The sequence below is a fragment of the Zeus faber genome (assembly GCF_960531495.2).
Source record: "Zeus faber genome assembly, chromosome: 12".
Classification (NCBI taxonomy): domain Eukaryota; kingdom Metazoa; phylum Chordata; class Actinopteri; order Zeiformes; family Zeidae; genus Zeus; species Zeus faber.
In genome coordinates, this window is record NC_137196.1 from 14,257,805 (window position 1) to 14,284,926 (window position 27,122).

At 42.9% G+C, this 27,122-nt stretch overlaps 1 protein-coding gene across 1 annotated transcript in view; it reads right to left on the reverse strand.

The window, feature by feature from the left end:
* Positions 1 to 6,363: 6,363 nt before the first annotated feature.
* Positions 6,364 to 27,122, reverse strand: part of LOC307237947 (oxysterol-binding protein-related protein 1) — a 30,142-nt gene continuing 9,383 nt past the window's right edge. The window contains exons 4-16 of the mRNA XM_080010757.1: positions 24,306 to 24,474; positions 14,709 to 14,895; positions 12,652 to 12,727; positions 12,003 to 12,137; positions 11,732 to 11,829; positions 11,033 to 11,215; positions 10,836 to 10,943; positions 10,413 to 10,502; positions 10,028 to 10,154; positions 9,698 to 9,814; positions 8,687 to 8,810; positions 8,495 to 8,585; positions 6,364 to 6,687 (exon numbers count right to left, since the gene is read on the reverse strand). Coding sequence (XP_079866883.1) covers positions 6,585 to 6,687; positions 8,495 to 8,585; positions 8,687 to 8,810; positions 9,698 to 9,814; positions 10,028 to 10,154; positions 10,413 to 10,502; positions 10,836 to 10,943; positions 11,033 to 11,215; positions 11,732 to 11,829; positions 12,003 to 12,137; positions 12,652 to 12,727; positions 14,709 to 14,895; positions 24,306 to 24,474 — 1,608 coding nt within the window. The 3' untranslated portion in view covers positions 6,364 to 6,584. The remainder of the gene's footprint in view (positions 6,688 to 8,494; positions 8,586 to 8,686; positions 8,811 to 9,697; positions 9,815 to 10,027; positions 10,155 to 10,412; positions 10,503 to 10,835; positions 10,944 to 11,032; positions 11,216 to 11,731; positions 11,830 to 12,002; positions 12,138 to 12,651; positions 12,728 to 14,708; positions 14,896 to 24,305; positions 24,475 to 27,122) is intronic.

Here is a 27,122-nt window from a genome sequence, read left to right on the forward strand (position 1 = left end):
CAGTAGACAAGAGAGTGCAGTAGGAACACCAAAGAAACTTGCATCTCCCAAAGCATATCAAGCAGTATCATCACGTCCACCCAGTGTGACAAGAGTTTTACAACGAAGTGTAGCACAAACTGCAGGGACACTGGGGAGACGAAGTTCGAGAACTTCTCCACCGACCACGGTGGAATCAGACAAATCTGAAATATCATTCAAGACACCGACGGCATCTTCAGTCAGGATTCCCAGTAGACAGGAGAGTGCAGTAGCAACACCAAATAGACACACATCTTCCACAGCATCTCGAACAGAGACATCACGTCAACCAAGTGTAACAAGAATTTATCAGGAGAGTGTTGAGCAAAATGTAGGGACACCAGAGAGACAAAGTTCTATTGCTTCTCCACAGACCAAGGTGGAAACCGGCACATCTGAAATATCATTAAAGACACCCAGCGCATCTTCAGCCGGTATTCCCAGTGGAGAGGAGGGTGTAGTGGGAACACCAGATAGATGCACACCTCCCACAGTATCTCTAGCAGAGTCATCACCTCAACCCAGTATGACCAGATTTTCACAGCAGATCGTGGAGCAAACTGTCAGGACACCAGAGCTACAAAGTTCTGACAGAGCTTCTCCATTGAAGGAGGTGGAATCGGACAAATCTGAAATGTCATTAAAGACACCCAGCGCGTCTTCAGTCAGTATTCCCAGTCGACAGAAGAGTGCAGTCGAAACACCAGAGAGACTCAGATCTCCTACAGCACTTCCAGTAGAATCATCATATCAAACCAGTGTGACCAGAGTTTCACAAGAGAGCGTGGAGCAAACTGTAGGGACATCAGAGAGAAAATGTTTGAGTGCTTCTCCACAGACCAATGTGGAATTGGACACATCTGAAATATCACTAAAGACACCCAACGTACCTTCAGTTTGTATTTCCAGTAGAGAGGAGATTGCAGTCGAAACACCAGAGAGACACACATCTCTCGCAGCATCTCCAGCAGAATCATCACGTCAACCCAGTGTGACCAGAGTTTCACAAGAGAGCGTAGAGCAAACTGTCAGGGCACAAGGGCAACAATATTCTGTCAGATCTTCTCCACTGACCAAGATGGAATCAGACCAATCTGAAATATTATTAAAGGCATCCAGCGCATCTTTGGTCAGTATTATTAGAGAGTGGAGTTTAGGAAGAACACCTGAGAGACTCACATCTCTCGCAGCATCTCCAGCAGAGTCATCATCTCAACCCAATATCACCAGAGTTACTCAGGAGAGTGTGGCGCAAACTGTTGGAACCCCAGAAAGACAACATTCTTTAATAGCTTCTCCACACATCAAGGTGGAATTGGACCGATCTGAAAGATCATTAAAGATACCCAGCATCCCTTCAGTTGGTATTCCCAGTAGACAGGAGAGTAAAGAAGGAACACCAGAGAGATTCCCATCTCTCGCACCATCTCCAGCAAAATCATCACGTCAACCCAGTATGACCAGAGTTTCACAGGAGAGCGTTAAGCAAACAGTCAGGACACCAGAGAGACGACGATCGGTCAGAGCTTCTCCACAGACCAAGGTGGAATCGGACAAAACTGAAATATCATTAAAGACACCCAGCGCATCTTCGGTTAGTACTAGACAGGAGAGTGCTGTAGGAATACCAGATAGACGCACATCTCCCACAGTATCTCGAGCGGAATCATCACGTCAACCCAGTATGACCAGAGTTTCACAGGGGAGCATGGGGCAGAGTGTCAGGACACCAGAGCGACAAAGTTCTGTCAGAGCTTCTCCACTGACCATCGTGAAATCAGACAGATCTGAAATATCATTATCGACACCCAGCATATCTTCGGTTAGTACTACTAGAGAGGGGAGTAAAGCAAGAACACCAGAGAGACGCACATCTCTTGCAGCATCTCCAGCGTCACGTCAGCCAGAGTCATCACATCAACCCAGTGTGACCAGAGTTTTACAGGAGAGTGTGAAGCAAACTGTAGGGACACCAGAGAGACAAAGTTCTGCTCGAGGCTCTCCACAGACATCTCCTCCATCAGGTACTGTGGTCACTACTGTTATCATGAGTCGCTGAGTCAGTATAAGTCAAGAATTTATTTGAGTGTGAAGAAAACTGTGGGGACACCAGAGAGACAAAGTTCTGCTTGAGTCTCTCCACAGACATCTCCTCTATCAGGTACTGTGGTCACTACTGTTATCATGAGTCCCTGAGTCGGTATAAGTCAAGAATTGATGCATTTTTAACCAAAATGTAATCACTTCTTCATAAGTAGTCTTCATCATTGTGATTTATTTGTTAATAGCAGGATCAAGAACTGCGATAATGACATTTAAAAAAAATAACTGTCCCCCTCCTCCCCAAAAAATTGTGGCAGTCACAGATATCTCTGGAGGCCCGCAAGCCTGCTTTATTGTTGCTGCAAGAGAGCCATGTGGCTCATGGCGCACGCTCTACCAGAGAGCACGAGCACATACACTATAGTTGCGTCTTGCCGTGTCGATGATGTGGCGATATTATCCTGAAAGACAGGGGGCATTGTGCACAGCCCACCATTGGAAACTGAAAGAAATACTGTTAACATACAAATAAGTCTTGAAGGAAGGATCTGAATAACTAAAAAGGAGTAGTAACATTAAAACAGAAAGTGTTCTACGTGTGTTGTAGTCAGTGCAGGTTTGTTTTATATATACACGTATATATATATTCTTGATTTTTGCCAAATTGTCGGTGTAAACACTATCAAGAAGTCTGAAGGCATTAAAATAGTCCAAATCTTTGATGGACAGCGCTATCTCCTTCCATTAATTCAACACCATGTGGTTATTTTTGTGGTTACGCATAGATAGATCATACAGATTCTACCTGAAGCGCATGGCTACGGTGACTATAAAGGAGCCTTCAGCGGGTGTTGCGCCCGTGTGCTCACACAAATCATCCAAGCGGTCCATCCACAAATCAGTCATGTTAATAGACATGTTTGTTTTTTGTTTGTCTCCAGGGAGTAGGAGATCATCTCACTCCAGTCTTACCAGTATGTCGACTGGGTATTGCAGTGTACCTAAGGTGTCATCACGTCTACCAAGCGTGACCAGAGTTTCACAAGAGAGAGTGGAGCCAACTGGAGGGACACCAGAAAGACAAAGTTCTGTCAGAGCTTCTCCGCAGACCAAGGTGGAATCGGACCAACCTGAAATATTGAAGACACGCAGAGCATCTTCAGTCAGTATTCCCAGAGAAGCAGGAGCACCAGAAAAACGCACACCTCCCACACCATCTCCACATAAACCCAGTCTTCCCAGGGTCCCGAGTGGGTCTTGCATTGCACATAAGATGTCATCACGCCAATTTGAATCTTTAGAAACACGTACAGTGTCTCCAGTCAGTACTCCCAGTCGAGGGGGCAGTGCCGGAGAGACACCAGAGACACACAGAACTTTAACAGCATCTCAACTAGAGTCATCACAAAAAACCCCTGTGTCTAGAGGTTCAGAGGAGCCATTAGAGAGACAAGGTTTGGTTATAGCTTCACCACAAACCAAGGTGGAATCTGACCAATCTGAAATATCATTAAAGACACTCAGAGCATCATTAGTCAGTATTCCCAGTACAGGGGGAAGAGCACCAGAAAGACGCACACCTCTCACAGCATCCCCCAGTCTTAGCAGGGTGCCGACTTGCTCTTGCAGTGCCACTCGGGTGTCATCACATCAATTTGAGGATTTAGAAACATGTGGAGTGTCTCCAGTCGGGAGTGTAGGAGGGACACCAGAGAGCGACACATCTGCCACAGCATCTACATTAGAGTCATCACATTCACCTAGTCTGGCCAGGTTTTCTTCTGGTAGTGACAATGAGTTGCTGACGGATCCAGGTAGTCTTTCAGGAGGAGTATTTACGTTAAAAACCTCTCCCGAGACAGCATCAGAAGGGGAGGTTGAGGTGTGGTGTTCAAGCTGGGTGCCTGGTGAAGAAGGACGGCCTTGCGGAAGAGTAAATACACCAGAGAAACATGGATCCTGTATGGCATCTTCACAGTTGCCTGCAACGGACATTTTCTCAGAGAAGACAGATTCCTACCAAGGTGCTTCCAGGGGTTTTCAGTACCCTCCTACATCCACAAGTGAACGTTATCAGCACTTGGAGGAAGAGAGGGAATCGGGAAGTGATTTGATACCAGCCATACAGGTAGCTGAGGAAGAGTCACTTGCCAGGATCCCCAGTATCCCCATAGAAAGGACTGTGGTCAAAGCAGCAAAGAAACCAGAGAGACCGAGATCTCCCAGACGTCGGCCACCTGCATCCGCTCAAGGTGCCGTTTCTGGACGGAGAATCCGCACCAGGTCGTCAGACAGGAGCCGCTTTGGGGGAACTGCGGCTGCCGCCAAAGTTAGTTCTCCCAAAGTTACAACGTGTCAAAGTGTGTTTTCAGCTGGGGAGGAGGAAGCCCTGGGAGAGTCCAGGACATCCAGTCGAAAGGGGTATGTATCGAGAACACAGACCCCAAAGGCATCCGAGACATCCAAGCTCTGGAAAACATCATCTTCCAGAGCTTTACCACAGTCAACTTATTCAGGTACAAGTGGGTTATTTTCTTCACTGGCCTGCAAGAACATCAAAGTGTGCTTACCAGAAACATGTGGATACATTTTGTTTTCTACCTCCAGCAGGTGACCGCTCACCATCACAATCTAATACCTCGAGACTATCCTCATATGCATCATCATCAAAACCCAGTGTTCCGCGGCCTTCCACTCGACTCAAAGTAAAAGCTAAAGTATCCGCTAAAGTATTCCTCAGTGTCTCAGGTGGAGAGGAGAATGATATGGGAACATCCTTGTCAGTTAGACACATAACTAATCTTTCAGGTAACCATTTTATTAAATTACTGCCATACAGATTATAAATGACACCTGTACAATGCTGTATGATATTCTTAGACTTGAATTTCTTCCCCACAGTCGTGAAAGAGAAGATAATAAAACAAGTAGACACACAAACATCTCTTAAAGGTAGGTTTAAAAATAGTGAGGACCTTAATAGCACATAAAGTAGTAGACCTTCAATTATTTATATATTTTTGGCTCTAGACTTGGTGGCCACTGGCACACAAGTATCAGATACATCTTTAGGCTTCAAAGATGAAAGGAAGCGTGGCAACACTGCACCCGGGACTACAGGTCATGGAGCCCTCCAAGGCAATGCAGGGGAACATGAGCAGGAGGAAGCCAGTAGGAGCTCCACTCGCAGCTCACAGTGAAACAGACAAGACTGCTTTGCAATGATAATAAAAATTGTAAAGCAAAATCCTGAAATTCATTTTCATTTGACGCCCCCTCAAAAAATTAAAAATAAAAATAAAATCAACCCCAACAACCCACATGTCATTAAAAACCATTGAAATGGTCTATAACTAAGGGAAATAAGACAAAAGGCAAACCAATTTCAGAGAACCATAAGTCTTTATTTAGCAACAATAGAAATAATTTTCCTTTATTTTAAAGTCATTTATACATAAAGAATAATAGGTTAACACTACCTTTTACAGAGGGAATTATTGTAGACCCAAGACCACTGTATCGCATCTTGCAAAAACATCCTTAGGATTTAAAAAAAACAAAAAACAACTTCAGCTATTCACAATTGGAGAGAAGAGTTTTCAGTGCTTGTGTCAATCATGAATTTATTTTCCACGCAAAACTAAGGCTTGCATAGTTAAAAAGTGATGCACATGCAATTATTGTCAAAACTACGGAGAAATCCCTCAGATCTATGAACTATGGATATCAGAATAGCCCAAATTACAATTCACTATGCCTAACCTCTACAAACTAAAACGTTTTACAATGAGATTAGTGATAATCTACTTGTGTCGAGGCGTATGAGAGTCGAACAGGGATTTATATGCACTGCTGTAGCTCAGTTGGATAAAAATGCTCATCTATTTAGTATTTATATCACCCAAAGGTTTGCCCATGGAATAAGTGTTGCACGGCTATCTGTTCTCAATATGTAGAGAATAATAGCTGGGGTGTATCAAATTATCTTTAGAAACAAGAAGTTGGGAAGGCCGAAATCCCCAGGAAATTCTCCTTGATATACAGAAGAAAGATGTTGCATCACACATTCAATAACATCACAGGGTGACTATTTTCACATTCAAGCTTAAAACACTCCATCTACTAAATATGATATATGTATTATACATCCTATGGTTTTCAGAATACATCTATACTGTATTTGTAATGGTGAACAACCACGCAGGTCGAGAACCACACTGAAGCCTAAGATTTTTGAATTTGTGCTTTAAGTGTAATGCAGTTGACGATTATGAGCATATCAGAATTGATTCCCTTTATCATTACCGACCTTTCAGCTCATTCGCCTTCAGTGTTCAGTCCAGAGCAAGATATTTGTTTGTAAGGCCTATTCCATGTCTGTATTTCATTTCTGAAAGTGACAAATTTCTTTAAAACCACAGATTAATGGATGGCATCAGAGAAATACAGCAGAGTTCGATTGAGGTTGGAATAATCACTGATGTGTGGTTTGTGTGTGCATGTAAATGTTTTGCTGTTTATTAGTAGATATCGGGCAGCTGGTTGTAGTTTCGGTCCCAGTAGCCTTTCGAGTAGAGCCAGTCCTGAGCTTTGTTGTGGGGGTTGGATCCCTGGTGAAACCACCTGCCGATAACACACAATGGTAACATTGACAAAATATTTATAACCCAGAGGGTGTCTGAGCAACTGACAAAATAAAATAGTATTTATAGTAAAAGATAATTCTACATACATGTGAATTATTTAAGTGACGCAGCCAATGAAGCATGCCCATGCCTGTGTATTGGAACTTAAAATGGTGTTTGTAGTTGGTTCAATTGTCCTTTGGAGCGTGGCATCGTGCAATAGGGGTGTGCGATATGACGATATTAGATCGTGAACGATTAAAATCTCCACGATCTGCCTTTACAGAGAGATTGTTAGTATCGTACTACAGTGCACATTCTATCAGTTGCAGTTCTATGGCTCCCTATCGCAGGGACTGATCTGTTACTCATCCGACTATTTGTCAGATCACGTAATCCAATTAAGACGCTCTGCATTCACACTTGAAAGGCAGAGGAAGTGATGACGTCGTGCTTCCGTCCTGCCCCCACGGGTATATAACGCGGCTCGACTTCGACTGCGTCATCCTCTTTTCTTACTAAGCGTAAAAAGGATCCACAACGAGACCTTGTATTTCCACGCCTGCTTCACCTCTCGGATCCCACTCACGTGAGTCGGTGTAAATCCCTGGCTCGAGTACCGTTCGGTGAGGCAGTACATTCTAACATTAATTTTCTACCGGAAAAAGAAGTCATGGCTTCGAGGAGGTCATATCCGGATTGTGGACATCGCTGGCAGAAAGGGACCTCCATCAGTCCTACGCCGCGTGCCTGCGCTGGCAGCACGCCGAGGCGGCACTCCTGAAAGACGCAGTGGATTGCTCGGCCTACGCCTAGTTCTCGAGGTGCCTGAGAGAGAGAAGCTCCTGGCTTCGGGCCTCTCAGATGCAGTTGCCACTATACAGAGTGCCAGGGCGCCCGCTACATGCTCCCACTACCCACTGAGGTGGCGTATTCTTGCCCACTGGTGCGAAAGGCACGGAGACATCCCATCCCTATAGGGCCAATATTGCATTTCCTGTAGGAACGGTGTGCTGAGGGGAAAGCAGCCGCTTTGACACCAAAGCAATATCTGGCAGCTGTTTCCGCATGTCATGTGTTCTTGGACGGCTTCACACCAGGCAGTTACCTGCTGGTTTCTCAATTCATGGCAGGTGTACGGCGCCTGCGCCCACCCCGGGCGGCCCTAATCCGTTCTTGGGACTTATTGGTAGTCTTTGGGGCTTTGTCAGGGCCTCTGTTAAAACCCCTACACAGCATAGAAATCAAGATTGTTTCTCTGCAGATGGCCTTGCTGCTGGCGCTCGCCTTGACGAAATGGGAAGGTGAGCTGCAGGCATTGTCATTTCACCCATCCTGCATACAGTTTGTGGGTGGAGGTGATAGGGTGCTCTCAGACCCTATCACCCCGAAGGTCATTACCACTCCATTTTGGAGTGAGGAATCAAATTAAATCTTAAAAAAAAAAAAAAAAAAGAGGCTCCGGCTCGAGCTGCGAGTTCCGCCTTTTAAAATCCAACATGAAAAAGAATCGTGATCGTGGATTGTGATCCTGCCTGGAAAAAATCATGATCTGATATTTTTGCCATATCGCCCATCCCTATCATGCAACACTTGTACTGTAACAACATGCAAGCAACACAAACAGACATGGGGGAGAGTCAAACCTTGGGCCAAGCGCAGCGTTCCTTCTCAATGACAACAAAAGAAGGGCAGCATAGCGGACAGCAAAAGAAAAAGGGAAAATTAGCAAAGCAAATTCATGATCCAAAACTTTCAATGCCAAGTGAGTTGCGTGAGACAGTGACGTTGCTTAAAGAGTTTACATGGTCTTCCACTCCTCGCTTGATTTGGTGCGATTTTTCCGGGCCATTCTCTGTTTTTCCTCCAACCTCTTCTTCTCTGCACTTGCCATATCTGTCAGCCATGGAGACAGGAAAATAAACGTACAACAAAGGCAGACGACAAGGGTGATGTGGCACAACGTGGAGCCAGAGGCTGCATGGCTTGCATGGTACCTATGTCACCAATCTCCATGGCACGGATGTCGGGCCTGAGGCGACAGTCTGTGGAGGGGACAACGTCCACCATAGCCTTCTCCAGCTCATTCAGTTGCATGGCGAATGTGGAGAAGGCATAGAACTGCAACAGAAAGAACAAAACACACACAAATTTAAGTCCAGGGGAAACCGTTTTAACATTTAATCCATAGAACAAACTAGTCACTTTTTAAAAGTTGCATTGAAAGCTACAACAGCAACAGCTACTTGCCAAAATGTACAGTATTAGGTACTAGTACGAATTTATTAGATACTAGAATTTATTAGATACTAGATACAATTTTGTCCTATCGGGTTCCGTGTTATATCAAATTATTGCTTCCGACTTGTAACTATTCCAATTCTTACTAGTATCCATTGCAATGTTACTAGTTTATAAAAATACTACAAATACTAATGAGTACTCATACTAGTACTTGTTGTTACTAGTAACATTTGACATTAAACTCAACAAGCTGTTTTGTTATTTCTAATTTCTCATGATGGATAAAAAAAAAGGTTGTTAGTGGTAAGACATTTTTTTTAGTAGTAACAACAATGGTCACTGGTCACTGATGAATAAGTACCAGCACTCAATTAATACTGGAAAATTGGAATAGATACTTGTAACAGTCGGAATAGATACTAGTCGGAAGTAAATATGTGATATCTCAAACACGGAACACCATAGGATCCAATGACAAAATTGTCCATATTGTTACTAGTAACAATTGTAGTAGTTACTAGTATCTAATAAATAAGTACTATTACCTAATATATTTTCACTAGTCAAACTAAAATAGTTACTAGTAACTGTTGGATTACCAACTAGTAGCTAAAATATAAGTACTAGCAAATTAAAAAAAAAAAAGGGTTCGTCCGATAGATTAAATGTTAAAACAGCTTCACATAAATGTAAAATCTTAAACGTCTTGCTTGAAGGCCTTCTCTCATCCTTACTCTCATCTTCCCCTTTCCACTTAATTTTACCTGGGCTGAGTTGTCTGGTCGAGGGGCTATCCTCCAGATGAGCTCACTGCCGGGGATGACCTGCACAGTCTCTGCGTCAGGTGGAGGCATCTCTTCAGGCTCTTCATCCACACTGCTCTGGGAAAGTTCACATGCACACAAATACATGTCAACGTTGTGATTTATTTTGCTACTCTTGTCAATGTTAGAGACAATACCTTGTTTGCATTGTTTTGGACACAGGGTGGTTTTGTGCTCTGTCCATTGAGTTGTGCAGGTCTTATCGTATGGCACATGTTCAGAAGGAGTGAAGGTAGGGCTGTTGCAGTTTGCTGCAGAAAACTGTAATACCTGCTTGTTGCCTTTCTTTTCCTCTGTACTCTTCTTGTCAGCCTTCTTGTGGGCATCGAAGTCTGCTGGGTCTACTGTGTATAAGCATTCAGTCCATTTGCCATAGATTGCACACAGCTTTTTTTTGCTGCAAATATCCAAAAGAACAGGATTTTATTAAAACTGGGCTTCAAAGTGTAATTGGGTGTGAAAACACTAAATTATAACTGTTATTTTTAGTGTTTGCATTTAACCTCTCTTGCTATAATTATATTATTGTTTACTATATCATATATCATAATGTTGGTTGCTGTAATACATTAATTAAGTGAAGTAGCAAGTCACTTAATATCAACCCACTTAACTCTGACTAATAAAAAAGGATTTACGAGAGGACATAGCCCACCTTTTATCAAGGATGTAGCCCTCCACTTTATGGAGCTCTTTACCAAAGAGGCCACAGGGTTTGAACGTCAGGCTGCATCTCTCCCCGGTCCTGTCACATAATGGGCAGCCACTGTTTACCAATTGTCTTTCACCAACTCCCCCTGCTGCGGGAACATTCACTTTCAAACATTAACCACCCTTCTTGCTCTTCCCTTCTAGTGGCAGGGTACTGTCCCAGTACTCCTATGCTCAGGGCTTGATGTAAAAGTGCAATCAAACACACCGATGCGGAGTTCAGGTGGACAGTAATGCTGGAAAAGATGTCGATATTGACCCGCTCTAGCACCCGTGGTTATGAATGCATCCACACAGGCAAGTGAACACAAACAAGCAAATATTCTGTCTACACACGTTTATTTGAGGGGGGTCATAAATGACGTACTTGTGATTGATCACTTCTACGTTGCCGTACTGCTCTATCCACAGCTGGCCAACAATGATGTTGTGGACACAACAGGTGGGGTTTGTCCAGGTGTATGCTTCATTATATCTGCACGAGGAACCAGAAACGTGAGCTGATCACAAGGAATAAGGACAACATCAACAGACAAGAAACTCAATGCAAGACTGTGCACCCACTTGGGCAGCTCCAGAGTGATGACCCCCTTGGGCTCAGCTTCCACACTCTTCCCCCAAAACTTGAGTTTGGGGTAGATGGAGCCGTGGAAGAGGAAATCCTCCCTCAGGCCCTCGGCGTGGAAGGCACTAACCGGGGGGTGATGGCTCACTTGCTCCGACACCCACCTGAAGCCCAAGTCATCCCTGGTGGAGAGGAGAAATGCATGCATTTAATGACCTGAACCCGAGAGAAAACACTGGAAGCACCAGGATTAACTCCTGTATAAGTCATTTTCAAAATAATAAATTACAGAGTAACAGAACATAAAGAGCCGAATAGTTACTTATGCTTTAATATCTTAATATCTTATCAATCAGTACGATTGCCTCACAGCTTAACAAGGTTACAGTTCAGAGCTCGGGAAAGCTATTAAGTGGTGTTTAAAATATAGGGGATAATTTTTCTTATCGTCTAATTTGACGTGGCATTCACACAAGACCCACTACAACTACCCCATCTGGGATTGGATTGGATTAATGATTTTTCGATTTGGAGCGCCCTCTTTGTAAGTTAAATAGACCTAGCGTAAGTGTAACCAAGATTGACTAAATGCAAGCACCAACTCCTACGAGTCATTAAAGTTCCAACCTGATCAAGAACGACAAAACAACATAAACAAATTCATCAAAATGAAGTGCGGCACACAGGTGGAATCTTACCTGATCAGCTCATAGGTCTCCCCTAGTAGCGGGTTAAAGGGCTTTCCAGTCCGATCCCACTGCGACGCCACCGCCGACACAGCGAACGCCGCTACGCACTACAATACAGACATTTAGACTGAGCACGTTAGACCTCAATAATGTGAAGTGATAACACAACCATGAATGAATACGACACAGTTCATAATGAAAGATAAGAAGAAAATGCAGATAACCATTCATCATCCATGCTTTTATTTGAGATGGTAAAGCCATTGGCGGCGGCTTTCACCTTCATCCTCTCCACGGAGTCTGTGGAGGCGTTGGCCTGGTGGATGAGGTAGGTGTGCTCCATGTACTCCGTCAGCCGCTGCAGGAAACTCAGCGGCTCATTAAAGATCACAGGCATGGCGATCTTGGACAACTCCTGAGAGAAAGCGTGGCGCGAATAAAAAGCATAAGTGAGAAAGAGATACCTTTCCCACTTGCATATATATTATTTAAATAATGGGACATGGCTATAAATATGTTGTTTATCCTATCAGGGGTTTGATATAGGTTTGAATACCTACATATGTATAACTATCCAGGTATCCAAGTATCTGCCTATTAAGTCTGTTCTGAACAAAACAGCCAACCTGTTTATTCGGGTTAGTAATTCAATCCAGCCAGGGGGTGTGAAAAGGAATTGGGGACCCCATAGGCTCACAGGGCTTCCAGCCCCCCAACACCAAGGACCAATCTGTTAACTCCACTACAGCTTCCAAGAGAGAGTCCAAAACTCATTTATCACAATTAGAAAAAAGCTTCAGCCGAGTTTACTTTTAATCATTTCTGGAAATGGGGGCAATAAATAAAGTCGGTGTTTTTTTGCAACAACACAAAAACAAAACAGAACGCACAGTGGGGACGGGAGGTGTACTCGGATGCAGATTTCTCACCATGCCGATGCATTTCTTCAGGATGCTCCAGATGCTGATGTCGTTCCTGGAGAACATTGGAGCTGGCAGAGATGTTCTGTTTGAAGCCAACGCAGGAGGAAACAATGTTAATTTACTGAATGAAACACACCAACAGTTTCACATTTCCCCCCAAAACACAAATTTTAAGCAACTGTTAAAACGTAGAGGCCAATCACGCGCCACCATATACAGTATGCCTGGTTGACTTCTCTGCACTTTAATTGAACTCAAAAATGGCTTAAAACAGAATGGCAGAAGATCGTCAAAACGGGAACATGGAAAGATACGGCGTAAACAAAGTTTGCAGCGATACCATCAACACAAACCTTACACGGAGCAGATTGCATAGCACCCATCGTTTGGAAAACAAGTCACCCGACACCCTGCTGGGTAATGAGCAATCAGCTGCTCTGCTCATGCAATACTCATGAATGAGGCTGTACAGTCCATTCTACAGTCTCCAAAGGAAATATAATGAAAATGCAGTGTTAAATAGCAGAAATACAGCATAGAGGCACTGTGATGGTTTTGAAAGGTTTTATACCAGTACTGGTTCTTCCCACTTTTCAAACGAGCTCTCTGCTCGTGTCGTCTTGACTGAGGTTCATCATGCAGAGAACCGTCTTTAACCAAGTGAGCCGGCACGAGGCAGACGGTGTGTTTGTCCAGAGATTAGCAGTGAAGCAACTACACACACACACACACACAGGATAAGACGCGACATCCAAAGAAACTCAGGAAGACGCTGCTCTGCCAATGCACCACAATGGGCTGAACCAATATGTCGAAATCTGAAGCATCATTCACTGGAGTTTGCTGGGCTACTCCCTTCGACAAAACTGAATATAAAAAAAGGTTTGATATATAAAATAGAGTGTGTTATCTGAGTAAGTATATTTTAACATTCATATGTATTCATTGTTATGAATATACTAAATTGAAAACACTCAAGTTATACTTGGTATATTAGAAATTGTGCCCAAGTATACAAAATATACCTTTATATATATATTTATTGTTTGCAGGTCATTATTTGTTATTATTTACTTATATATTAGATCCATGTATTATTTATGACTTTTGGCTACCAAAAAGATTAACTATATTTTAAGTACTATCTTATACTGTATTTTCTAGAGTACAGATGGTATTCTTGAATATAATTTAAATACCTAGAGCATAGCAATGGATAAAATGTAATACAATATAATCCAATATTTTTAAATTCTTAACTCCAATTTTCCCAAACTCATTCTTGGATGCCAATGCATTTCCTTTTTTCCAAATAAATATCTTTTGCCAAGATATTTGGAAAATAGAAAAAAAATCTCCAACACTTGGAGAGCTACAGGCACCGTGTGTCTGCCGGGAGAATCTGTCAGCAGCCTCATTCCATCAAACCCGCACACTTGGGCCCGTCTCAAGGCAACCAGAGACTTTCTGAATGACGTGCGTATTACCATATAAACAGACACCCTATAAATCTTTTATGTGCACACACACACAGAAACGCGTACTGTAGCGGTGTGTGTTAGCAGTGTGTGTTGCCATTCCTGTGGCCGTGCTTCTGCTGGCCTGGCGCACGCTAAATTATTCAAAGGTCACTTGTTGGATTGAGGAAGCAACAACAAGCTTAAAAAAAATTATAACAAAAAAAATCAGCATTCCACAGAAATGGCAACAAAATAAAAATGTTCCAGGAAGTACAGTGCCCAAATAGTGAAAGGCCGCCCGCTGACTGGGAGCTTGGAGAGATGGAGCTGGCGGGAAAAACAAGCCAATTCCCCGGTGATGGAACTCAAGTGAAAACACCAACGCAACAACAAGCCAGGGTGCGACGGTGGGGTCCCGTTTCGTCCGGGGTGGCGATTATTCTCGCCCACATGGGGCCGTAGCCAAGACGTCGGCAGACAGCGCTCATCCAAGTTGGTCGGATTTGTGTTCGAGCCAAGACACATCGTCGGCACATCTGACTATCTGGAGGGGGACGCTGTGACCAAGAACGGGGGAAAAGCAAGCTTCATCATTAAACCCACCTATGCTTCTTGACTCCGTTGCACTGAGCCGCTTGGTTGCCATGGCTCCCGTCCCCGGACATTCCTGCGGGGCCCCCGAGGGTGCTGGGACGGCGGACGCTGCTGGAAGGGGGGTGGGTGTCTCTGCCCTCGTCGTCCTGGCTGGCCACCGACAGGAAGCCGCTCACTGAGAGCTCCGACTCGGACTCTGGGAGGAGGCGGCGACAGGGAGGGGTCACGCCGGGCTTGGATACACACACGCGCGCACGCACGCGCACACACACACACACACACACACACACACACACACAACCGGAATCACTCGCACACGTGCTCCGATGACCCGCCGGGCAACCTGCGGCTCCCTGCGGCGGAATGCTCTAAACAGTAGACTGACAGGAAACAAAGCACTCGTTGTCTTCTCCTCTTTCCCCCGCCGCCAGGACCCACAGGGATTCTGTTCCGATGCGAGGCCACACCGACGCTTCATATCCTCCCACGTTGTTTGCTTTGGGCTGGCTACTACACACCACGCCCCCCCCCCCCCCCCCTCCATCAAGCGTCATGGATGACACAGGTGTGGTAACACATTCAGAGCGAATACTGTGATGGAGGGGATGTGACATCTCCATCTGCGAGGCACTTGGTGAGCTTCTCGTTGCAATAAAATACTCCCAAGTCGTATGTGTTGCACAGGTTTTGGCAGCACGCGAATCCAAACCTTTCCACACGACAAAACTTATCTATGAACGCAACCCGTGAGGGAGGCGTTCTAAAAGCATGCGCGCTCTTGGAAAAGCCTGTGTAGGGTAACGTCCTCAGCCGGATGGAGGAGGCTAGAGTTACGCGGGGAGACCGGTGAATAATGCATCACTCCCAGAGAAGAAGAAGAAAGATCATTCTGCTGTCACCCATCAGGGGGACATTAAAACGTAGACGGCGACATTCTCTTATTTGCGAAAACAATTGTGCCGTGGACAGCTCACAGTGCAAATATGCAGTTCCGTCGCCATCTGTCATCCTGTTTTTTTGTTCATGGCAAACTGTCATAGGATACAGTACAGTAGGGAACAAAGGTTTGGGCAACCAAGTCAAGTCACTTTTATTAGATTGAAAAGCAACAGTAGTTGACCTAAAGTGCTTTCCAGTCGAGGTAGATCGATTAAAAATACAAGAATACTTAAGTAAAAGGAATGAGGAGTACGACATGGTAAAATTTAAATATATCACAATTTTTTTCAGGCAGGATCACGATCCACGATGTTATCACGATTTCTTGTCTTTTTTTAATGTTGGTTTTTAAGACAATTTTAGTTAGCAAGTTACTGAACACTACAACCAAACTAATTTCCCTATTAAAAAAAGGTAGCCCTACAAAGTATTCAACCTAAAAGAAAAAATATCTATTTGCTATTATTAGTTTATTTGTGTGTCTGGAAGGTGGGTAAAATGGCTTCATTCGATGGCTCCTTTGTCATTATCAAAATCTGTAAACACATTTTGTGTAATGTTATTTCCCAGTGAGGGTACTCACTGGGAAATAACATGGCTTGGCTTGTTTGCCTATTTTGGACACATTTTAAAACGAAAAAAACAAAAAAAAAACTCCGCAACATACTTTGCTCTTAATGTTATGACCAAAGTGAAAAGTTTAGATTAGATTGAATTCAACTAATTCAACTAAAAAAGTCATAGAACATATGCATGGAGCGCACGCTCTATGCATACGTTCTGTGTCTCTTTTTCTGCCACCGGAGTCCTGATTTATATATCCTGGACTAGCAAATACTGCGATTTAAGATTTGGCCGAGAAAACAACTTTGGATGTATGTATGAGCCATAAACACATTAAACATCTCAGACTGAACTAAAAGCAATGGGGGAAAAAATGGGGGTCTTTAAATTAGATTTAAAATCGTCAACAGTGGGACAGGACTTAAAGTGGGACAGATGACTGTTCCAGAGCCTGGGGGCAGAAACAAAAAAGGCGCGAGAGGAGTTGTTGTGAGGAGGACCTGACTGACCTGGAGGCAGAATATGGAGTTAGCAGATCAGTAATGCACTGTTGAGCCAATCCATTTAGGGCTTGAAAAACAACAAATAGTGACATTTTAAAACCAATTCCGAACTTTGCTGGCAACCAATGCAAGTGTACCAGGTCAAGAGTGATGTGCTGAACAATTTGTAGTAGAAAGCACGGATAAATGATTCCAGGTCTTTCTGAGATAAAAATGGTTTTAACGTGGCTCTGGTTCAAATCTGATAAAAGTTGCCCTTCACAACACTACTAACCTGTTCGAACTGGCTTTGTTAAGAATTAAAATATGTGTCAAAGAAGCCACCGAGATTGTTAACTGCATTCTACAAATTTGCAGACCGGGGATCAGGCACATTGCTTTTTTCCCCACATTGAGTTTGTAACCTGAATAGTAATTATAAGATTCTAAAAAAGTCATTTGTTTAGGGAGACATTAATTGGTTGTTTAAAGTAGATCAAGACATTGTCAGTGAATAACCCAATTTGGTGTTCTGTGCCTTTCACCTCCACCCCCTCAATGCCTTCGTCTTATCTTAGTGCTTGAGCCGAGGGTTCAATGAAAATTGCGAAGAGTGAGTGCACCCCTGTCTGGTAGATCTTTCCAGCTTAAACCAATTTCTAAGATTATCATTTATCTTTATCCTTGCCCTTGGATCTTGATAGTTTTAATACAGTTTACTGTATGAGTCTGAATTCAAGCCAAATTTTCTATGCGGAAAACTTTCAGCCAACACTGTCAAAGGCTTTTTCTGTGTCTAAGCTAAGTAGCACTGAACTGTCTCCCTTTTTTTGTACTTCTTAAATTACACTACTCACAAAATGTTAGGGATATTCGGCTTTTGGGTGAAATTTCAGGATGAACCTAAAATGCACTATAACCTTTACAGGGGAACTTAATTTGACCTTCTCTAAACTTTTGAATGCACATGTCCAACTGTTCAATGTTTCAGTACTTTTTGCACAACTTGCTGTTCTCTAACAAGGAGCTGAACGGCAAAATTCACAACAGGTGTTTGATCCATGAATCGACCAATACATTTCCTGGTTCAATTAGAATTGGTATTGAAACAGTCCTCTTCATCATGCTGTTCACATTTTGACATCATGAGACCAAGACGACACCTAACAACTGATCAACAGTACCTCGCCATTGGGAGGCGGCAAACAGGATGTTCTCAGAGGGAAGTGGCCACTGAGCTTAGAGTGTCACAGAGTGTCATCAGCAGGTTGCAACAGAGATACAGAGACACTGGAAGAGTCACAGAAAGGCATAGAAGTGGACGTCCTTTGGCCACATCTCACACTGATGACCGCTTCATTGTGAACAGTGCCCTGCGGAACCGGATGATGAATGCCACTCAACTCCAGGCACATTTAAGGGAGGTGAGAGGCACCCAAGTGTCACGTCAGACCATTTGAAACCATTGACATCAGTGTGGTCTGTGTGCTAGACGACCTGCAAGCGTACCTGACCACACCACCAGGCACAGCCATCATCGTCTTGCATGGGCCAGGGAGCATTTACGCTGGACGCTGGACGAGGGACCAGTGGCCTCAGTGCTGTTCTCTGATGAAAGTCGATTCACTTTGAGCAGAAATGATGGCCGCCAACGATGTTGGAGACGTCAAGGAGAGCGCTATGCACCACCCAAACGAGCCTTTGGTGGTGGTGGTGGTGTTGTTACAGTGTGGGCAGGTGTGTCTAGTTAATACAGAACTGCCCTACACTTTGTGAATGGTACAGTGACAAGCCCATACTACCTGAATAACATCATTAATCCAGTAATTGTGCCCCTGCATGAACAACACAGGCCTCATTTCATCTTCATGGACGACAATGCTCCAGCTCATGGAGGTGGCATCATTAGGGAACGGCTGCTGGAGACTGGGGCACCTCAAATGTAGTGACCTGCACTTTCTCCAGACCTGAATCCCATAGAAAACCTATGGGATCAGCTGAGTCGCCGTGTAGAGGCTCGTAACTCTGTACCCCAGAACCTCAATGACCTGAGGGCCGCCCTTCAAGAAGAGTGGGGGGCCAGGCCTCAGTAGACAATAAGGCGACTTGTGAACAGCAGGAGACGTCGTTATCAAGCTGTGATTGATGCTCAAGGGCACATGACAAGTTATTGAGACATTTTTTGTTGTGGTAAACCCACCATTGTTGTTGGCTTTTGTTTCAACCAGTTGTTTGAGATGAGGAAATCACCATTGCATGCTTCTACTTAAATGCCCTACTTTCATGATATAATATCACTCTAGCGTTAACTTTTTACATTTTCCATAAATTTCACCCAAAAGCCAAATATCCCTAACTTTTTGTGAGTAGTGTATATGTAGTGTCCTTCTTATGTTGTCTTGTATTTGCCGTCCCTTAATAAAACTTAATTGGCCCTCGTCCATTAATTCTGACATGAAGGTTTGCTGTTGATATTTTAATAGCCAGAACTTCTACTCTGTGAGGTAAGTGCTGGAGGTAAGTTAAGGTAAGTTTCATTTAGGAGGATTTACATGTATATTTAATACAACACAGACAATATATTCTATTATATAATATAGAACCCAGAATTGCGATTGTGGCGCTGCCCCTTGCAGTTGCCTGCGCGAGCACCTCGTGTCGATTACGCATATTTTATTTTGGTGGCTCCTATTTTTAGTGCTTACATAGCTTATTGTGCGTAATCACTGGGTGTCAGGACATTTCACTGCATATGTATGACCGTATGCATATGTACAGTATGTTACAAATAATCTCTTGGAAAACAAAAAAAAAAAAAAAAAGGTCTCGAGTCTCTAGGATATAATGGTTGTTATAATCTTATAGTCACAGTTCAGTTCAGTTTTATTGATACTGGTCTGTAGTTTTCCTTTTGTTCCTTGGAGATCTGGAATACCCTGTGGATGTTGTAATTATGGCCTCTTTCCATGAGAGGGAGATTTTGCCTTTTTATTTAAGGTTTAATTGAATAACATCAATAACAGTGGGCTTAGTTCCTTCTTCAAGATTTCGTACCATTCGGACGGGAAACCATCACTTCCTGGAGCCTTGTTAGATTTAAATTGATAAAATGCATCTCCCAATTCTATTTCAGAGATATGAGTTTATAATCTAATTTTGTTTTTCCCCTATTGCTGGTAGATCTAATGAATTTAAAAGGTTTCGTATTGACTCCTCATCCGCTGAAGTTGGCTGTTACTATAGCTTTATATAATTATTTTAAAATATATTATCCATCGCTCCTGGTTCAAATTCAAACGTGTTGGTTGTAATAGCTCTGATTTTTTGGATTGCATTCAGTAGCTGTTTCTGATGGGCAGAAATATGTGTCACCAGAAACTGAATTTGAATCATTTAGATTTGAATTTGTATTGTTTAACGTGAATAATTGCATTAAAAACTAAATCTGAATAGCATCATATGAAATGTAATTCATTTTTTGGCAATGAATGCCAATAAACTTGAAACTGAATGTAATATTATGAAATTGAATTAATTTGCTCTGAAACTTGTATTTGATCCTCACAGAAAATTAATTCAGTTTTCGCAATTGAAATTCAGTTCTTGCAATTCAATTGAAGTTCTGTCTCTCACACATCCAGGTCGCTGAGGAAGAGCAATCGAGTGGAGATTCACAGAACTCCTTTTCGGCTTAAAAAAGTGCCCCCGTTAGGCATGGTGATGCACAGTGTTTGTTTTTTTATTATTATTAAAAAAAATAATAATAATAATAAAAATAATAATAATAATTAAAAAAAAAAAAATTCAGAAAAGTTAGAAATACTGGATATTTAAGGGGGGAAAAAAAAAAAGAACGGGAGAACTTACTGCTGCCACAGAACTCTACGATGGTTTAAGTTACGTTTACCACAGAGGAACCATGATTTCAACACTATTATTCACAATATGAATACTATAATAATTACAAAGGTTGAATTCAAGAAGAAGCGGGCTAAACCTAGGATGGAAGTTGTTAAAGGTTTCATTTGCAATGGTTTATTCGATGAGTATACTCTTAAAATAATTATGTACAGTCTTGTACCTTTGCTCCCATTTTCTCCCAAAAAATGTTTTCGCTCCGAATCAAATGTTTTACGGTCAGGATTGGCCTCGTAGTTGGTTGGCTTGGTTCCAGTCTTAAAACTCTTTATATAAGGATTTTCTCAAACGTCACTGGAGTGGATGAATGGGAAATTCACCTCTGGAAACGGAGCCGGATGCGTGAGACACGGAACTGAAATTGAATTGCAAGAACTGAATTTGAATTGTGAGAAGTTAATGCATTTTCATTGAGAATCAAATACAGTTTCAAACATTAACATAACATAAACATTCCATGTTGTTGTTTATCAGTTAATGTTTCACCAGTATTTTTATCTTCTGAACTTAAATCTGCATTTTCAATATTATCAATTCACAAAGATTCATTATTGTTGTGGTTTTTGGATGCTCAATTTTGGAAAGAGGATTATTCCATTCATTGTTCAATTCTTCATCCTTACACCACTTATTTGTTATGTATTCTCAAATACGCCAATGCCGACTTTCGGCAATTTTTCAACATCCGGAACAATAACTAAAACAGACGTCAATTTACATAACAATAATAATAATAAATACATGTTATTCTATAAATATAATAAGTAAATGTCAGATTTAATAAGTACTTCATTGTATTTCTTCTGTTAATAATCTACAATTGTAAAATTCAGTTTAATAGAAAAACATTTATGGAACTTTAACATTAATTTCAGTCATTCGTATAATTATGGAAGAACTTGTCAATACTAAACACTTTCTGTCTTTCACTTAAATCTGCTACGTTTAGCTGTAGGAAATTGTTTATACGTGACGTTTCTTAAAAACAACCGTTCACAACCGTTTTTACTTTAAACCAAACTTTGTCATTGTTATAACTAAACCTTGTTGTATGTAATTGTGATTATATGCTCTGTGATTATATGCGGGGATGTTTGGAGCGGACCGAGGGACTGGACTTTCTGACCGCGTCAGACCAGACGTCACTGAAAATTGCTGATTCTTCCTTTAATCGCTCGCCTATTGCGGGAGTCGCGAGGGGCTCGGGTTGGGAGGAGAGAGAGTTCAAGTTCAAGTTGTTGTTTGAGGAAGACCCGCCGCATCAGCCGCGGGGGGCCTCATCACCGCTGCGCGCTGCCAGCCAGAGAGCAGAGGACTCACCGGCGCTCCTGCTGTACGATTGGCTGTTAGGGTCATGTGTTTTTTTTCTCTGCCCTTAATGATTAGCTGTTTGTGTTGTGCATTTGTAGGTAGAGGACAACGGACTCTGTATCGAAAATAAATCTCATAAATTTGTCATTGTTATCGTGGTAGATTTTATCGTGGAAATGATCAAGATTGTTTTATCACCCAGCCCTACCATGAAATACAAAAAAATGCTGTGGTATTTCTGTGAGTAATTACCATTGCAGTCCCACATTCCAGTTGATTTTACAAGTTTTTTGGGATAACTTTTTATTTTATTTTTCATACATCCGGCAAAGTAATGGGGAAGATGGATTTAAAATATCAATCGAAAAGATCTACTGACATCTACCAGGTAGGAAGATATATAAATATAAAGCTAAATCGATAGTTTGGTCATCAAAGAGTGACCTAGTCCACGCCGACATGATCCAACTGGACATTCTCAATTGGAATCTGTACATTTAAAGTAAATAATATGATGACGCCATAAGACATCTAACTGTAAATCTCATGTTGTTCATTAAAGAACATGTGACGTGTCAGTTAACCAAGAGCAGCTTAATAATTTGGGTGGATGTTGTTGATTTTTCAATAATAACAGCTCTGTATGTGGATCGATTTGGATGAAATTTAAACCATGAGATCCTTGTGATACAGTATACTGGTTTAAACAACACTTCAACCGTGTTCGTAGATTCTGGCAAAGTATGTGTTCTGGATAGTTTTAGCCAGGTCGGACATACTGTATGTGACCCACCGCAGATTTGAGGGGACTTTTGGTGCCATTTCACCCCCCCCCCCCCCCCCCCCCACGGCATTTGAAAGTGGAGGTGTCACTTATGCGAAACAAGCAAATACTTTTAAATCTATGGCTTGTTAATGACGAGGGTGTGGCAAACGGTTTCCGAGATAATCGCCCTCAAAGTTTTCAAGGGCTCCGCGTCTTGTTTACGGAAGTGACTTCCACGTGTTACACCGCCTACACAACAATGAATCCAGGTGTGTGTATAAAACATGTAAGATGTAATATTGACAAATGATCTTCACCTGGACGGCCGCTTTAAAGGAAACGATCGAACGGCATTGTTCAGCGCTGTTCAGCCTCTCGGTAAGTGAACTGTGTTTCCGCCTGTAATCTAACGGAAATATTTAACTCCACGGTTTAGCATTCATCTACAATTTATAACATGGAAAAATCTAATTTTCCTTCTAGAAAGGTTTTTTTTTAAACTTATTTGGCGGCTCGTGGCGATTTTAGAAAGGCACGACAATGCGGGTTTTACGGGTTTTGCTGGGTCACATATTTCGGCGTGAAATGCATTGGCTCATCTCTGTAATATAGATCTAAATTTGGCCGGTTTTTCGCTAATATCTGCCCCGTATGTGGATCGATTTGGATAAAACTTCAACCACTAGATGTTTGTGACAACGCGGTCCAAACAAGGCATCAACCGTCTTCATGTGTTATGCCAAAGTTGGTTTTCCAGATAGTTTAAGACTTAAAAATTCCATGAGTTTTCTCTACGGGCTAGACCCCTAATTGTGCTATTCAGATTCAGTTTTTCAATGCAATTATTAAAGTTGAGCAATAAAAAATTCACTTACAATTACAATACACTAATATACTAAGAAAGACCGATCTAAAATTTAAAGCAAGATTATTTTTTAGGAAAAGCTCTGTGCAAAAATTGGGGAACCCAGACCGCACCAAAACATGACGCTGAGGGAGCCATCTTGCCACACCTATGCAATGTGTTGATAGGGGTGTTAGCTCTGTTTTTATCCTATAAAAAAGGTGTTAATTAAAATTCAGCTGACAACAAAAAATAAAATAAAATAAAAAAGAGATCAAAAAGTCACAAACAATGACAATTGCATGTTTTTTTGTGACATGCATGGAACAACAGTATAGTATGCTTTGCCAAGGAACTGCAAGACAGTCTCTCAGTTTCTTTTCTCCTTTCCACACTGTGTTGACAAAAGCCTCCTCTCCATTCTCTGCTCTACTGGATTATTTTTATTTTTATTTTTTTAAACATCTTGAACCCTTCAGACTGTACTGGAAGCACAACATTTAATGGACAAGGAAGCCGAAGTGTTTGTTGTTGTACTATTCAATATAACATTGTCAAATTGCTGTGATAGGCCTTTGTTATTGGTAGCGAGAGAAGTAGCTCCAACAATCCCCCAGGAAAGCAGCTGCACTGGGGGTAGTGGGATTTATCGCCTTCATTTTGACTACGAGCGAGATCAAAATCTGCCAATAATTTATAGTTACTGCAGGACATGAGGTTTGTGTGCGCAGTGCAGAAAAGAAGGAAGCGGTGGTGGGGACGACAGTTGTGGGGGTCTTCACCTGACACAGCATCATAGAAGTCATCTTCGGTAAAGACGCTGAGGGTGGGGGACTTCCTGCTCCGGCAGAGTGACTGCTCGAGCTCGTGGTGCTCAGTAGCCAAGGTCTGCAGGGCCTCCGCTAGGGCCTTGTTTTTCTCAACCTCCTGCTCCAATTTGAGGCTCCACCACTGGAATACACAGAGACAGAAAAACAACTCCCTTAAGACACGTTGAAGGACAGAAATATGCATTGTTCTGCATTGGCATAACCAGTGGATTGAGTGATGGACTGATATGAAGGTGACTGATGGATACTTTGATAGGGTGGTATTGATTTGCTGTTGTGGCCATCGCTGTGTAGTGTGTGTGTGTGTGCGTGCGTGCGTGCGTGCGTGCATGCATGCGTGAGCACGCGCGCGCCTCTGTCGTGGAAGCTGTTACTGATAACAGGTCATTTTCCTAGCCCCAGCCCACAGATCCGATGTCCTCCAGTCGAAACCCAACACCGCGGTCTCCTAGAGCTGGGCCGCTCAGGATTGAGTGTCCCTTCAAGTTCACCCGAGCCCGGCTGTGATGGGACCAGATCAATGTTCCCCATTGTCTTGCGCTCTCGCCGCCGCATGTCCTCCCACCAGGCCAAAAGACGGCCAACTGAACAATAGAGCTCACAGCTGCCAACACAGAAAGGCGCTGCACAACGCCAAGCTTTGGAATAATTAGATAATTCTTCAAATATAGAAAGCTCCCCAAGGACGACGGGGATATTAATACATTAATCTTGTTCCTTAATTAAAGATTTTCCACGCCCCGGCATTTGTAAATACAAAAGGATAAGTGATTCGGCGGGAAAGGAAGAGTGGAAAATAAAACGTGGAGTCACCTTGAGGACGGCAGCAGAGTTTTTTGCCTGACGGAAACAGTAGCCTGTAAATCGTGCTGTAAAGCTGAGACAGCCTAGTGAGGCACAGCGTCCTCAATTAAAGTAGGTAGAGTAAAAGTACAGCTCCATCAATTATTCTGCCTTTGGGCCGTTGTTCCATCGAGCACGCACGCACGCACGCGCACGCACACGCACACACACACACACACACACACGTTAGTCATAGGCAAAAGTCTAGAGATTGATTTAGCTGATTAACAATATCAAGTGATGGACCCTGCCAGCTAGCTAATTTCTATTTATAACACTTAGATCCCTGCATTTTCCCCAACAAGTACTCCAAGAAGTCTTCTTATAAATAAGATGCTATAATTGTCTATCATGAGAGGGGAACAGTGCAGCATCTCAATATCTGGAGCCATTTTCGTGTTGAGCCCTCTCTGCACCCAGCGATCATTCTTCACTGTGCATCAGGTCAGAAAAGGTACAGATGACACATAGGAATCAATACGCTCGCCCCATTTCTGCCTCACATAATAGAACACTGCAATTGTGCATCTGTTACCCTTCCACATAACAAAGGATCGCATTTCATTCATTTCATCAACATACCATTAATGCAACAAATAACGCGCACAGTATTTTATCTGCCTTTGACATAAAATCTATACGGCTTAACCTTAACGTATACATTTATAAGTAAATGATTAAATTAAACATAAATGATTCTGAATAAAATAGGTGCTCAAATCATAATCAAGAGATTTCCACTTGGCTATAACGGTGATTTATCAGCCTAATTCATAACTTTGACACTTGGGACCAGGAGCGTCTGCCACCTACGCTCAATAACAGACGTGCCACTAAACCTTGAGAATTGTTCTTCTTCACACCAGCCTCGCTAACCGTTCTGCCAATTCACAACTCATCCTGCGAGGGGAGACGGCTGGACGCTGCGACAGCGTTTAATTCAGGTAACACAGGGCTCCAAAACGTGGCTGCATCCAACCCTATCTTTATGCCTTCCGAACAGGCCCCGTGCTGTGTCTTGCAGATGGAGAAAAACTCCAAACAGTAAAGGGCTGGCAAACAGTCAGTCGTCCGAGATACCTGAAATGCAAGTCTGCAGAATAATGACTTTTTTTTCGTGCGAGGCCTCAGTCAAGCTGAGGCTTTGATTCATGTACAGTGTTAATGCTAATGAGCTTGCGGCGCAGAAGCTGGAGCCAACTCTCCCCATCCCCGGCACTTGGCTTAAGAGCCCATCCGGGAAAGGAACACTTTGTTGTGCAACTATCCCAGCAAGCTCCCTCTCTCTCCGCATCTTTTCGCCTGAGAACACACAGCTCTATTTTAAGCCCTGTTGAGGCTATATGTGCATTCATCCATCATTGGAGAGAATCTTCTCTGTAGCCAAGACCCCTGAAAGAGCCGGGCTTTTACTTTGTTCTTCCAGGTAAGCAACGCAGAGAAGAAACCGGTGTCAAGTACAGTAGGTCCATGAGTGATTGCTGGCAGCACGAGTGAGATAGTAAAAAGGACTGAATGTACGTTTAACTACATGTACATTCCACCTTGTTTAAGGGGAAAATTAACGTAATAATCCGAATGAACAACGTGGGTGTAAATGAGGCAAAAGGTGTATGTATGTATGTACTGTATGTGTGAACATGGCTCTCCGTGCGCCCCGATCGCCGTGCCCCGTTTCTCCAAATAAAACATCTGAAAACAGGGTGGGGACGGGACACAGAGGAACAGGGCACGACTCGTAGACTCATTAAGCATGGAGTGGGGGCGATCGGGGAGAGAGTCACAGGAAAAAGCGTCACCATTACGCACGGTTTCGTTCGATACGTACTTCTTTCGTTCCGTAAGCAGATGTAAAATAACCTCCATCTAAAATGATTACACACTGTTTTCGCGCCGAGGGCAGACACCCCATCACTGGCACCGTCA